General features: G+C 39.7%; 2 protein-coding genes across 2 annotated transcripts; both read right to left on the minus strand.

Annotated features, from left to right (window-relative positions):
• Positions 1 to 6,664: 6,664 nt before the first annotated feature.
• Positions 6,665 to 8,555, minus strand: LOC124090372 (olfactory receptor 10G2). Its single transcript, XM_046441082.2, has 2 exons — positions 8,329 to 8,555; positions 6,665 to 7,823 (listed from the first exon to the last, which is right to left on the minus strand). The coding sequence occupies exon 2, from the start codon at positions 7,780 to 7,782 to the stop codon at positions 6,784 to 6,786; it is 999 nt and encodes a 332-aa protein (XP_046297038.1). The 5' UTR covers positions 7,783 to 7,823; positions 8,329 to 8,555; the 3' UTR covers positions 6,665 to 6,783.
• A 5,138-nt stretch (positions 8,556 to 13,693) lies between these two features.
• LOC124090450 (large ribosomal subunit protein mL45-like) lies at positions 13,694 to 14,614 on the minus strand (the record flags this gene model as incomplete). The annotated part of the gene is made up of 1 exon (XM_046441133.2): positions 13,694 to 14,614. A coding segment is annotated over one exon (921 nt), but the record flags the coding sequence as incomplete, so codon positions are not given.
• Positions 14,615 to 14,941: the final 327 nt, after the last annotated feature.

Below are 14,941 nucleotides of genomic sequence, written 5' to 3' on the forward strand. Positions count from 1 at the left end.
GTTAGGAGAGACAGCTGCTGATCAGCTATCTTTGTGTACACAAATACAAACTTGCTTTAATTTGATTTAAAATTGGAGTTGGTGGTCTTTTCTTTGCATAGGGGTTCAACAGTCATATTCAAAGAGCTGTAGCTGCATTTGGATTTGGTAATCAGACATTTCTAAGTTTGAATCCAGGCAAACAGAAAATGTCTTAATAAAAAAAATGTCTTAAGAAAACGTCTTAAGAAAAAGTGTTCAGAAAATGTCTTAGAGATTAAAAGGTTCTCAGGCTTGGAAGGCATTTGGAGTACATCTGATCCAAGTATCTTCTAAAATGTTTGAATAAATCTTTGCTTTTTGAACATCTTTGGGCCTTATTCTCTTGAGTACTTGGTGGTGAATATCTCCCTTAGGACCTTTGCGCCTGTCTCTGTCCCTCAGTGTGGGCAAGGTGGAGCATCCCCTTGTCCATTTATTTTTCTATTCTTTGGTGTCTGTGGAGCTTCTATAGTCATGCTGATACTTAGATGTTAGGAGCATGTTCTCACTGTGACAGTCTGTCTTTAGTTCCAGTTCCCCAGGAAAATAACCAGAATAACAATTGTGGAAATGTTCTTCTCAACAAGACTACTGTGTTATTCAGCTTTTTGTCACTGTGACCAAAATATCTGACAAGAACAATTTAGTGGAGGGAAAATTTATTTGGGGGATGTGGTTTCAGAGGTTCAGTCCATGGTCAGCTAGCACCATTGCTCTGGACCCAAATGATGGCAGAACATCATGGTGGAAGGGTGTGGCAGAAGAAGACTGCTCAGCTCATTGCAGCTGGAAAGCAGAGAAGGAAAACAGGGACAAGGCATATCCAAGGCACGTCCCCAGTGACCTACTTCCTCGAGCCATGCCCCATTTGCCTACAGTTACTACCTGGCAGTCGATTTAAATTATTAATCCATCAAACGGATTAAGCCACTGATGAGGTTGCAGCTCTTATAATCTAAATCATTTCAATTCCGAACCTACCTGCATTGCCTAACACACGAACTTTTGGGGGCACACCTAATATCAAAACCATAACAACTACATTTCATCTCTGGGTTGTGTTCTTCACTGTTTTATAAATACCTCAGGAGAGCTGGGCGCACTGGCACGCACCTGTAATCCCAGTGGCTGAGGATGCTGAGACAGGAGGATCACGAGTTCAAAGCCAGCCTCAGCAACGGGAAGAAGCTAAATAACTCAGTGAGACCCTGTCTCTAAATAAAATACAAAATTGGGCTGGGGATGTGGCTCAGTGGTTGAGTGCCTCTGAGTTAAAGAAAAAAATTCTGTAATCAAGTGTCACCTGGTTCCTGTTGTTGTATTTTCCTATGAACTTCAGAAGGGATTAGGAAGAATTCCAAACTTTCTTTTCTAGATAGACACCTAGTTTGGATATCAGTACTGATTAAGGGAGGCGTCTGTCCATTTTGTGATTTATTTATTTTTTTGGGTACTGGGGATTGACTGCATTCAACCACTGAGCCACATTCCCAGCCTTATTTTGTATTTTATTTAAAGACAGGGTCTCACCGAGTTGCTTAGTGCCTTGCCATTGCTGAGGCTGGCTTTGAACTCGTGATCCTCCTGCTTCAGCTCCCGAGCTACTGGGATTACAGGCGTGTGCCACCGAGCCCAGCATTTTGTGATTTGTTGATAGGCAGTACTGGAAGAAAAAAGATTACACTTAAAAGTCCAGATAATTTACATTGGGGACTGCAAAGGATCTGGGGATCTGATCTTCTAAGGTTGTAGATTAACTTGCAAAGCAGATATGCTTTTCTCCTTGATAACCAGAACTTCATTTGGAAAATGAGATTCTCCTGGGGCCTGTCAGATACTCTTAAGAAATTGTTTCTAATTCATATTAGAATCTCCTTTTAAAGGGCTGGGATTATGGCTCAGCAATAGAGTGCTCGCCTAGCATGTTCGAGGCTCTGGGTTTGATCCTCAGCACCACATAAAAATAAATAAATAAAATAAGGATATTGTGTCCAACTACAACTAAAAAATAAATATTGAAAAAGAATCTCCTTTTAAAATTCTTTTACCTAGGTCCCAGCTCAGATCAATTAGATCAGAACCTTGGATAGTGGAACCTGGGCACTACTATTTAAATAAAAAAGGTTCCTAAATGATTGTAAATGCAATGAAGTTGGAAAATTATGGTCTTAAAAGATAAATTAGAGTAAACCCCAGAGTTGAATATCACCTGAGCTTTTTGTGCAAGGGACCAAAAATGGCTGAGTTCTGTGTGGGATGCTGTGGCAGATGAGGGACAGATGGTTACTAATGTCAGAATTTCTGTCTTTCATCCTAGGCTTCTCTTATACCTTTCACTTGCTGTTCTCTAGAAAACAAAAATGGGCTGTGTGGTGGTGCACACCTATAGTCCAGGAACCTCTGGAGGCTGAGGAAGGAGGATTGCAAGTTTGAGGCTAGTGTCAGCAATTTAGCAAGACCCTGTCTCAATATAAAATTTCATATAAGGACTTGGGATGCATCTCAGTGCTTCTGGGTTCAATTCCCAGTACCAAAAAAAAAAAAAAAAAAAAGAAAGAAAGAAAGAAAAAAGAAAACATTGAGTCCAAGTTAAATTGAGGCATATGAAATTCATGGTCAGATCATTGGGCAACTAAGAAACATTAAGGACTTTTTTTTTTTTTTCTCTCTCACTTTTTGCCTTTATGTTCCTTGGAGAATATCTGCAAATGAACTAATCCTTTCTCAAGGCCATGCTGGTCTTCTCAGGTTAGTAGATATTTTAATAAAGCTGTATTAAGGATACTTAAATATGAGGGTTTTTCCCTCTGAGAGATAAATATGAATATAAAGAACAGAAGACTCGGGGGCTGGGGTAGTGGTTCAGTGGTAGAGCGCTTGCCTAGCATGTGTGAGGCACTGGATTCGATCTGCGGCACCACATTAAAAACAAACAAACAAACAAACAAACAAACAAAATAAAGGTATTGTGTCCATCTACAACTAAAAAAATATTTTTAAAAAAAGAATAGAAGGCTCTTAACTACATGTTGAAGATCCTCAGATAATTAAGGCCAGTCTTTTGGGAGATTACAAAATTCCAGGAACTGGAAGTTGCTTAGAGCTGGGTCACTGTCTCCCAGAAGCAGCATCAGTAGATGCTCCTAGTGCTCTGTGAACATGCAAAGGCTCTCTGTGGTTCTGTTACTGTTATGATGAGCTCTCCATGTGTCTCATTTTTTGATCATGGTGTCATTCTTGGGAAAAAGGGACAGTCAAACACCAGGACTCTGAAACAACACTTCCATTCCTAAGCGCCTGGCAAGCTCAAGAGAACAAAGTAAGCAGGCCTGTACCAGAGTGTCCAGGTAGGATTATCTTGAAAGTCACTGATTTTTTCTCTCTTATGCACTGAAAACTGGGCAAGCAGTGCTATCTTCCATGTTCATTAAGTTCCTTGGAATACTGCTCATACAATGGCACAAAGCAAACTTAACTTATAAAACCCTACTCTCTGAGGTAACTGGTGTGGAACAGACACTGTGGAGAAGATAAGTGCTCATCTAGCCAGCTACCAACTGGATGAAGCACCATGAGGGACAGAGTGCTTTCTCTCCAGCCTGTTGCTACTGGACCTTTCCCACAGTAGTTTTCAATAAACCTATGTCTCACATGCCGTCTCTGGCTTTTTTGGTCTCTCAGCAACTTATCCCATTGCCTTAGTACAATCGGGCTGTGAGCAGAACAGTTATTCATCCTCTGGTATTTCACTCCCTCCTCTGGAGGAAACAGTGGGCTCTTCATCACAAAATATTTCCTGTGTCCACACTTTATTGCAATCTCTTGTTTGTCTCTTAACACAGATCCTCCTTTAAATTCTCAATAATGATAATGAGAATAATGATTTTAGCAATCATTTACTAAATGTCTATCATGTTTTAAGAACTTTACAGCAGCTATTTCATTCAATGCTCTTAAAAATACTGTTAAGTAAATCTTATTGAATCTATTTTATGTATAAAGCAACCAGGGTTCGGCTGTGTGACCAAGGACACATAACTAGTTGATGGCAGAATCAAGATTCTGTTAACAGGGCAGAAGATGTAGCTCACTGGCAGAGCACTTGCCTAGCATATGTGAGGCTCTGGGTTCAATTCTCAGTAATGAAAAAAAAAGTACTCTTTCTTTTCTAAAGTGAACAGATAAACTGAATAGTTCACCAGGTAGCTGAGTTAACTCATTAAAACTCGAAGTTACTGAAGTAAAAGCCTCTTTGACCGACCATCTAGATTGATGGCCAAATACCATGGGAAATTAAATGAACCACTAATCTTTCATATTTATTACTAATTGGTTTAATGAGCTCCTTTAGATGAAATGAAATTATCCTAAAGTGGATGGAATAAAGGACGAAGAAGAAAAGGGTTGTGGAAGAGGAGGTGGGAGTAGATCTCAGGAACCATACTGTTGAAATGAAGGGTCCCAGGTTTTATGATAGCAAACAGACATAGCTCAGGGGCAGCCTGGTTTTTGTTTACATTGTTTCAGAATTTGAGTTGGTTTCATAGTTTGACTTGTACCTTTCTTCATGTGGAAGTAGATGAATTCTTACTAACAGCTCTGTTACACAACATCAGGATCAGTTTTTTTTTTTTTTAACTGATGAACTTGGCGTTCACGTGTATAACCCTGAGGAGTTACATTTTGTGGATTAACTTACATATTATCTCAATATCTTATCTCTTCTCACATCAATATGGCACACTGGCCTAAGAGACTCATGAAAGGTCTGACCTGTCAATGTCTTCGAGGTTCCATTTAAAATGATAATTTCCAAATGTCCACTCGGAGATTTTCAATGACTTAGCTGTTTCAAGCTTAGCAAATTATTGTGCATACTGTATTGCTTTGCTTATCTTCTCCAATAGTATGCATTCTTCCTAATATTATTACTTTTTTAATATTTATTTTTTAGGTGTAGATGAACACAACACAATGCCTTTATTTTTATGTGTTGCTGAGGATCAAACCCAGGTCCCGCTGGTGTTAGGTGAGCGCTCTACAGCTGAGCCACAATCCCAGCCCCATGTTATATATTATATATATAATATAATTTATATAATATATATTATATATTATTTTTATAGCATAATGTGATTCTTATATTGATATATTTTTGAATTTTGTTAATTTCAAGTCTTTCCATATTTTAATCTTCCTTCCTCCCTCCCTCCCTCCCTCCCTCCCTCCCTCCCTCCCTTCCTTCCTCCCTCCCTTCCTTCCTTCCTTCCTTCCTTCCTTCCTCCCTCCCTCCCTTCCTTCCTTCCTTCCTTCCTTCCTTTTTTTTTGGTGGTACTGGGGGTGGTACCCAAGGCCTTGCATCTGCTAACCACATGTCTACCATTAAGCTATATCCCAAGCCTCTTTGTTTTCATTTCATGATTAAAATGGGCCAACATGACACCACACGTCCAAAGAAGTGAAAAATACATCAGCAAATTAAAAAAAAATGCTTTTACCATGTTTTTATTATTCACCGAGGAACTATCCATATTTGCTCTTAGACTGACCTGTACTTGAATCTTCCAGTTTCTTTTGAATGTTATGGTGTGACCAGGACAGGTAACAGGGATAACTGAAAAAATGTCTTTATTTTGTTTATAATGCATTTTAGGGAACATTCCCAGTGCTGTTTCAATTCAGCAATAAACATTGATTTCTATATCTGTTCCTAGTTTTTAGAGAGGTGGAGCAGACACAAACATGATGAATGCTATATGACCTGTAAGAATCTACTGGGGTGGAAAGAGAGAAGAATTCTTAATTGTGATTCATGAGAGGCTGTGACAAGGATTATAATAAAGAGCTATGGAAACACAAAGGAAGAGGAGCTAAGTCTTGTCTGGTAAGATTAATGGGAAAGTGTTTGATATGGATCCAAAGGAATTAAAAACCTTCACTTGGTCAATAGGGAGAGGAAAAAAGTATATTCAATGTAGAGGAAGCAAAAGAGCATCAAGCAAGCTCAGGGCAGACTCAAGGAGTGGCGATAAATCAGTGAAGGTGGCTGGAGATGTCTTAGAAGAAAAGCCATGTAGGATCCAGGTTGTAGTGGATGTTGAACTCCAGGTTAAGAAGTCTGACTTTAATCTTCATTCACTGGAGAGTTCGGGTTTCAGAGATTCTGTGTTTCAGAAGGGTAGTATTGATTTTAGTGTAAATGAAGGGGAAAAAGACAAGACTAGTTAGGAATCAAGAGAGACATTTTAAAGGTAGAAGAGACAGAATTTGCTGTTAGCTCATAGGGAGGGGAGGAACAGGAAGGAAACATAAATGATCCAGAATTTTCAAATTTAAGTACTTCGGAATATTCATACCATGGGCAAGCAAAGAAACATGGGTCTAGGCTTAAGGACAAAAAGAATAAAAAAAGAGAATTGAGTGGCATTACACTACTTTTTTTCCTTCAAATATTCTGGTATAATATGCCTCCTAAGACATTGACACATTTATTGTTTGGCCTTTAATAAGGCATTTTCTCATTTCACAAGGTAGTAAGAGATGGTAGAGGTAATGTATGAGTTTATTTCTAAGTAAATAATATAAAACAATTTGAGACAATTTCATGTGATGAAAGGATTACAGACCCAAAGTGTTCCTAAGTATCTTTCAATCAGAAGTAAATTCAATTTAAGTCATGAACTGTTTATTAAACATTTGTCACATGCAGCAGCAGCTGAAAACAGTGTAGTGATGGTGACATGGTGGTTCCTGAGCTTGTAGCTACTTATTTTCATTCACAGTCCCTCCACCTGCTGCTAACCTCTTCAGAGCAGACTTCACTTCCTGGTTCCTCAGGGTGTAGATGAGGGGGTTCAGTAGTGGAGTGACTACGGTGTAAAACACAGCCACTGCTCCATCCAGGGGGCTCTTGGAGCCAGCCCGAAGGTAGATGAAAATACAGGGGACATAGTAGACTGTGACCACAGTTAGGTGGGAGCCACAGGTGGAGAAGGCCCGGCGCCTCCCATCAGCGGTGCGAATCTTGAGGATGGCATGGACTATGTTGGCATAGGAGAGCAGGATCAGCATGAAGCAACTGGCGGCCACTACCCCAATGTCCACAAAGGTCACGAGTTCATTGACAGTGGTGTCAGCACAGGCCAGTCTCAACACTGCTGGGATGTCACAGATAAAGTAATCTATCTGGTTGGGCCCACAGTAGGGCAGGCGGAAGGTCAAGGTGACCTGTATAGAGCCATGGATGGAGCCAGCCACCCAAGCTCCAGACACAAGGATGGTGCATAACCTGCCATTCATGAGCTGTGGGTAGCGCAGGGGCTGGCATATTGCCAGGTATCTGTCATAGGCCATCAAGGTGTAGAGGAAGCACTGAGTGCTGCCCAGGAAGTGAAAGAAATAAAGCTGAGCCACACAGCCACCAAATGGGATAGACTTGCTAGCAGGAGTAAAATCCAAAATAAGTCTTGGAACTATGACGGAAGAGAGCCACATGTCCAGGAATGAGAGCACTCCCAGAAGAATGTACATGGGACGTGCATGGAGCTTCGGGTCAGCCCACACTGTGAGCAGAATGAGCAGGTTCCCCAGCTGGGTCAGGATGTAAATGATGAAGAAGACCAGGAAGAGGAGGGTTCTTAGATTTGGGGGATGAGGCAAGCCCAGGATAATGAAATCTGTCACTGTGGTGTCCAGCGATGTGTTTTTGTTCCTTCTCATGTTTTTTTGCAGTCTGCTAAGATGAATGGTGAAGTCAGACATGGGAAATGTCACAGAAGATACCTTTATCAGATAAATAACACCTAGAAATGAGAAGAGGAATGGACTTATGTAAACACATTTTTAAGAAGAAATGTTGATGTACCATTAGGTTTTCAGGCTTATGTTATAGGAGAAAACTTCCAGAGACTGGTTAATTTCCTAGACATATGGAAGCTCATGTCCATCGAGAGACCCTGAGAAGCAAGATTTGGCAGACCAAGGAAGAGAGGAACATGTAAATAATATGAGATGACAAAAAATTTCAATCAAAAGGGATTTCAATGAAGGGAAGCTAAGGTAGATGCAGAGGGGTTTGGAACACACACCCTGCATCTACTTTCTTCCTCCATTGCCATTATTGGGATGTTTCCATATTCCTCAGTTAAAGTCACATTTCATCATCAGAACATGCACAGATATTCATTATGTGGTCCTTGTTTTCTACCCTATTACACCCCTTGTAATTCCTTCTTAGTATTAGGGATGCATGGGACTCCCAGGGCTGTCAGAGAAGTATGTTCTAACTTGGAACCTGTGCATGCTTACCTTTTCTGCTCCCTTCATCTAGGTAGTCCTTACTCTTCCTTCAGGATTCAGTTTGGGGATCCTCACCTTACAGAAACCTTTCCTGATTACCGAGGACTATGCTTGTACAGAGCATGCATCATATTATATTGCCATTGTCCAATTTCTTATTCATCTCCCCCTTTAATCACCTCATCTATCACAGTAAATGTGATAAGTAAGTATTTTCTGAATTACTGAATGGCTGATTGAGTGGATGTTGCCAAATCCTACTGATCGGATACAGTGTTTTCTGCTGATCTTGTTTGTCTAATCCTTGTACCCACCTGGCTGGGTGTTTTAGGGCAAGGGTTAGACATTATGAAATGTGGGTCTAGTTTCATTATAACAAACTCCAAGGGCCAATCAGGTTTTTTATTGTTTTCAGAATATCATTTAGATTTACTAATTGATTTATATGGTCCATTGGTTTGGGATTGGATTTTCAAAAATATGATATTACAGAGGAGTTTTTATTGTTTATTATGAAAGCATTGATTAATACATGACTTGATGTTTTGTGTATAACATGTACATATATTTCAGTCTACATAGTGACTGTTTAAAGAACTTCAAAGATTTTCAAGTATCTGAACCAGGTTACAAGGAAACTAGAGGGAAGAAATATGTTTATTTTATTACTTCTGTTAAGTAGCTTATTTGATAAAGATTTTACCTCCACACTGGGTTTGAGATACATTCATCTGTCATTTAACTATAAAGTATCTTTGTAATTTAAATGGGTATTTTTCAGAAAACAATTAAAATTGTAATGGATTAATTATAAATAACACGTGACTATTAATGTACTCAAGCATTTAATTGTCATCAGAGTTATCTCCAAGTAAATTGTGTCTTTATTATTCTCTAAAATAGCTTAACTCATATATTAAAATTTAAGAGCTAACAACAATAATGATGCTAAATATACCTGGCTCTTCAAGGTCCACAGGAAATGTTAATGTGCCCTTTGCCAACAAAAAAAGAATTTTAGTATGTGTACCCAAATATTTTTAAATTTCCCAAGTTTTACTGTATATAGTGTCGCTGAAATAATTTGCAAAACGGTCAGAATCCAAATAACTCCAAATCACTGAGGCACACAAAAAACATTCACTATAAAAAGGATCTGAAGATAGAAGCCCACTGAAGTTAGAGAATATATATATTTGTACTGGGGATTGAACCTAGGAATGTTTAACCACTGAGCCACATCCCTAGCTCTTTTTATTTTGAGAGAGGGTCTCAAAAGTTGCTTAGGGTCTTGCTAAATTGCTAAGGCTAGCTTTCAACTTGTAATCCTTCTGCTTTAGCCTCTAGAGTCACTGGGATTACAGGTGTACAACACTGTGCCTGGCTAAATAGGGCATTTTAAAAAAGATAATTATCCTGGAAACCCTAGGGATGGGTGGAGAAGGGAAAGACAGGGAGGGACCAGGACACCTTCCATGGACCTCTTTGGCATTATGGGCTCATAGGATGAGCTGTTTTCTATGTGCCCCTGCCCCAGTTCAAGCTCATTTGATGTGAACACTTCTCCTGAAGTGCATTTCCATTTGGAGAGGCTCAAAGGAAGGCAAGCCTTTACCCAGCAATTTGAAACTTTGTTTGGATTTCCACAGTGACCTTCAGGGTCTGTGCTACTAGGAAATAATTATGAAATTGTGAAGATGAGGAACAAAGATTGGTTCAGTGATGTGTTGGACATGCTGGGATCAAAGGACTCCTATTTATCCTTGGGATAAGACTCAATCAAAATCTGTTTCTGGAAAGATTTTCCTGATGTTACCATTCATTCACAGTTATATGTCCTGGTACAGCTAGGGCAGAGTAGAGGATATGCATAGAATTTGGGATGGCTTAGCTGGGTGAGATGGCCCACACCTTTAATCCTAGTGATTCTGGAGGCTGAGGCAGGAGGATTTCAAGTTCAAGGACAATGTGAGTAAGACTCAGTCTCAAAATTAAAAATAAAAACAGTTCTAGGCTTCAATCACAGTACCAAAAAAAAAAAAAAAAAAAGGGTGGTGGTGGTTTAGACAGATTTTATCTAATCCACAAAATAGATTCTAGTTCTTTACTAAAGATTAAACAAAAATGAATTTGCTTTAGGAAAGGTACTCAGTGTCCTCTTCACAGGAGAAAGGGAAGGTTGTAAATCTGGCTTTTGTGTTTTCACAACAAAGAATCTCCTCATATTCTCTCTGATTTTATGGTTGACCAACTCTGTCCTTTATTGCTCCCTGATAAAAAGGAAAAAACAAAAGAAAATAATGTAAAGATTTTTTATTTCATTTCAACACAAAAGAAATTCCTTATCAGTGAAGAAGGAACTTAATTCCTTTGGGTAAGAGTTGAGGAAGAAAATGGAGAAAAGAGACTGATTAAATGAACACTTACTTGGACAACACAACAGAGAATCTTTAAGCTCCAAAATTAGTTTGTGGGCTTATCTTGAATGGAGCATGTTTTCACATTGCTTTCCACCCTTTTAGACTCACATGCACAGAGTTGCAGAACTGTGGAGGAGTCTGGCAGTCCTGGAGTGGAACCGTCCTGCAGAGGGAGAGATGTCCTAGGAGGTTCAGTCTAGCCTATTGCACGGGGCTCCCAAGTCTCTCTGGAAAGCCTTTAGCATTTTTTAGAAATCAAATCAGGCAAACCAAGTATTCAGAATCTCAGAGCACCTGCCTTTCATGACTCTTTGACCAGTGTGACTTCTATATTTCTTGAGTCATATTTTGCATGCTTTCTTTATAGGTCTGATTAAGGAAAAAAAAAAAAAAAACACTGCCAAGAGAGTTGAAGAAAAATTTTAACCTCAAGGGAAATCCCACTCCAAAGTATTTCCCTGATGAGACCTTCCCTCCTCAAATCCTCATTATTTTGTTTTGAAAGAGAGCATACAATATTTCTGGTTGATCACTGGAATTGGGGCTGTGGGGTATGTACTCATCAGTATAGTTTTGAAAGACCTTGAATTTCTTAAAGGTTTTATAAGGTCTCTATTCACCCTCCCTTCTCACATGCTCATGGAGAGTTCTCTGCTATCTCCTTCAGGTTTCTATTCATATGAGGTCTCTCTCGACGATCCTTCTTTTCTATTTTATTCCTCTTGGTAGTACTTAACACCATCTGACATACTATATTTACTTGTTGGCTTATTGTTTGCCTTCCTTTTCTAGAATGTAGCTCCATGAGAGGTGGGGGTTTTCCTCCTCTCTCTAGAATCCCAAGTACTACTGGTGCAGGGTTTTGCACATAGTAGGTTCTTTTCCTTTTTTCTTTGTTTTTTTTTGGTACTTGGGATTGAATCCAGGGGCTCTCAATCGCTGAGCCACATCCCCAGCCCTTTTTTGGTATTTTATTTAGAGACAGGGTCTCACTGAATTGCTTAGGGTCTCACTAAATTGTTGAGGTTGGCTTTGATTTTGTGATCCTCCTGCCTTGGCCTCCGAAGCGGCTGGGATTATAGGCATGTGCCACCATGCCTGGCCATAGTAGTTTTTTTTTTTTTTTTTTTTGTGGTGCTGGGGTTTGAACCCAGGGCTATGTACACACAAGACAAGTACTCTACCAACTGAGCTATATCCCCAGCCCCATAGTATGTCCTTGATAGACACTTTTTTTTAAATTATTTCAACAGTGTCTTCCTAAGTTGCTGAGGGTCTTGTTAAATTTCTCAGGCTGGCCTTGAACTTGGAGTTCTCCTGTCTCAGGCTCTCAAGTCTGGCTTAATATATACTTCTGAATGAGTTAACAGGGGAAACTGCCATACATACTAAATGCTGTGGGTATAAAACAACAACAGCACCAGCAATAACAACTGTGGCTTCACATTTGAGTTACCTGGAGTATATTTGATATCAAATTGAGTCTCATAAGCATGCTCTGGTACGGATAGTACATGCCAGGGCAAGTAGCTTTGGAGAGCCAGTTATTTTACAAAAGTTATTGTTACCTAAGGAATATTGGGAATTTGGCTACAAGTGAAGAATGAGACCATGGAGTGTGATATAAGCTTCTAGAACCTTCACTGAAAGATGATGGAACTGGAGAAAGACTGGATGATTTCTTTCTTTTTTTTTTTTTGTGGTTGGAATTGAACTCAGGGGCACTAGGCCACTGAGCCACATCCTCAGCCCTATTTTGACAGGGTCTCACTGAGTTTCTTAGTGCCTTGCTTTTGCTGAGGCTGGCTTTGAACTAGTGATCCATCCTGAGCACTTGGGACCCGGCAGATTGGGTGATTTCTAAAGTTCCTTTAAAATTTTATTTATTTATTTTTTTGATACTAGGGATTGAACCCTGGGGCACTCTACCACTGAGCTACATCCTTAGCTCTTTTTGTTTTTTACTTTGAGACAGTCTCACTAAGTTGCTGGACTCAAATTGAGATCCTCCTGCCTCAGTCTCTGGAGTCACCAGGATTACAGGCATGCACCATGGCTTCCAGCTTTAAGGTTCTTTTTTTTTTGTATTTTTTCGGTGGTGGGGATTTAACCTATGGTCTTCCACTATTCTAGTCAAGTGCTCTACCATTGAACTATAACCCAGTCCTCTCAAGTTCTTAAGTCATTACTAAGGAATAAAAATGCTTGTGTGTGTGTGTGTGTGTGTGTGTGTGTGTGTGTAAAGTTGCAATGCTGAACCTTGCCACAAGATGGCAGTAACATCCTTATTAAAACCTTATGTTCTCCAAGTTGAAGTCAATAGAAATAAATCCAGAGGATTCATTAGAGATACAAATTATTTTAGCCAAGATACCATATGTTAGCATCCATTAATTTTGGAAAACTATATTTCAGAGAGAGTTAACTTCAATTTGTAATACTTGGAAAATACTTTGAAATATACGGTTCCTTCTCTCTTCCCTCCCATCTTTTTTCTGCCTTTCTCATTCTTCTCTTCCTTTTTTTTCCTTTCATGTTTTCATTTTAGTCCATGAAAACATTTCTTTTTTTTTTGTTTTTAGTTTTGGTCCAACACTTTGATAGTATTTTATTTCAAACTCTGATCTCTACCCAGTGATTACAAAAGAATGTTGCCTATTAGCTCCCACAGTCTCTGCTGTGAAAAAAACTATCAGATGCTTGTTCAGTGAAACATATTGTCTTTCATCTAGACTCAGAAGCTAGACATATGATTTTAAAAAGACAAAGGGTCAATGGCTATGCATACTAGCCAATGACCTGGGCCCAGCCATCAGACATGGTTGTAAGGATGAATCTGATCAAAAGATCCAAGCAAGGCAGGAGGAAACAGGGGTGGTCTGAAAGAGATGGATGACTTCACAACTTCCAGCATCATCATCACCAGTGCTTTACCCCAAGAGTCATTTTTGTCGTCAGGCTAGCTGAGACTTACAGTCCTCTCTTTGTGCCTCTTCACATTTTTCCAAAGGTTCCAGCTGGGGGCCAGGAATCATCACCATCTTAAGGATGGGCTGCTTATGGGGTGCCCATGGGGGAACAATCTTGCCATGCATTCTCCAGCTCCCGTAGGGGTTCAGCAGGTGTTTTTCAAACACAGTATACTCGAAGACATCCTTGGGCACATCTTCTTGTCCATACATCAACCGCCCAAACCGATCATAGATGGCTAGAGTCTGCCGTGTGTGCATGCGGACAGTAACCTGGCCACACATGTTGCTCTGGTTCACCAAACTCGAGCAGCGAACCTGCACCACCTGGGCCGGCCCTAAAGATTCCACGAAGCCCCAGAGGACAGTCTTATAATCGATGTCCCAGACCATATCCGGAAAACACTGTTCCGTTACCAAAGTGTGAAGCCCGTCATGGTCTGACTTGTTTAGACAAAGGTGAGCTTCTATGAAAATATCCTTAGCTTTTTCAGGGAAGTCCTTTGTTTTAAAATTAGCATCAAATTCTTTTATCTTCCGGATTGACAATTGTGATGCTGCATTTTTCTTCAGTCGCTCAGTTCTCTGTTTCAGTCCTTCCTTTGAAAGAGATGACATTCGAGCCTCACCCTCAGGAGGAACATAAGCATCAAAGATACCAGTTGTACAGGCCACATGTATGGGCCAGTCCAAACGTTCTGGGGGAATAACCAATCCTGCTTTCCGGGCATATTCTATAAACTCCTTTTCTGTTTTGTATTTGGGTTCATAAGCAGGAGGTGTGAAACGTTTTTTAGTTCTTACTGGGACTACAGCTGTAGACTGAGTCATCAAGAGTGACTGCCGAGACCACCATCCCAAAGCTTTGGATAAGCAAGACAACCTCCGAGGCACGGGCTGCCATTTTGTTCACACAAAAAGCCATGAAAACATTTCCAGTCAAACAAAACAGAGATGTGCAAGAAAAGGTTAATATTTTCACCATTCTTTTAATTCAACCCTCCAAAGTAACTAATATTCTCCATTTCTTTCTCTATAGTCATACATATATACATATACATATACATGTACATATATATATATATATACACACATATATACATACATATACATATACATGTACATATATATTTTTTCTTTTGACCTTTAATTAGTATCTGATCTTCTGTTTGGAGATAAAATTAGACAGTTGAAAACCTTTCCAACTCTTTCCTACTGTCACAAATAATGATT

This window comes from Marmota monax, unplaced genomic scaffold (assembly GCF_021218885.2).
Source record: "Marmota monax isolate L192 unplaced genomic scaffold, Marmota_monax_Labrador192_F-V1.1 WCK01_AAM20220418_F8-fsc00017, whole genome shotgun sequence".
NCBI lineage: Eukaryota > Metazoa > Chordata > Mammalia > Rodentia > Sciuridae > Marmota > Marmota monax.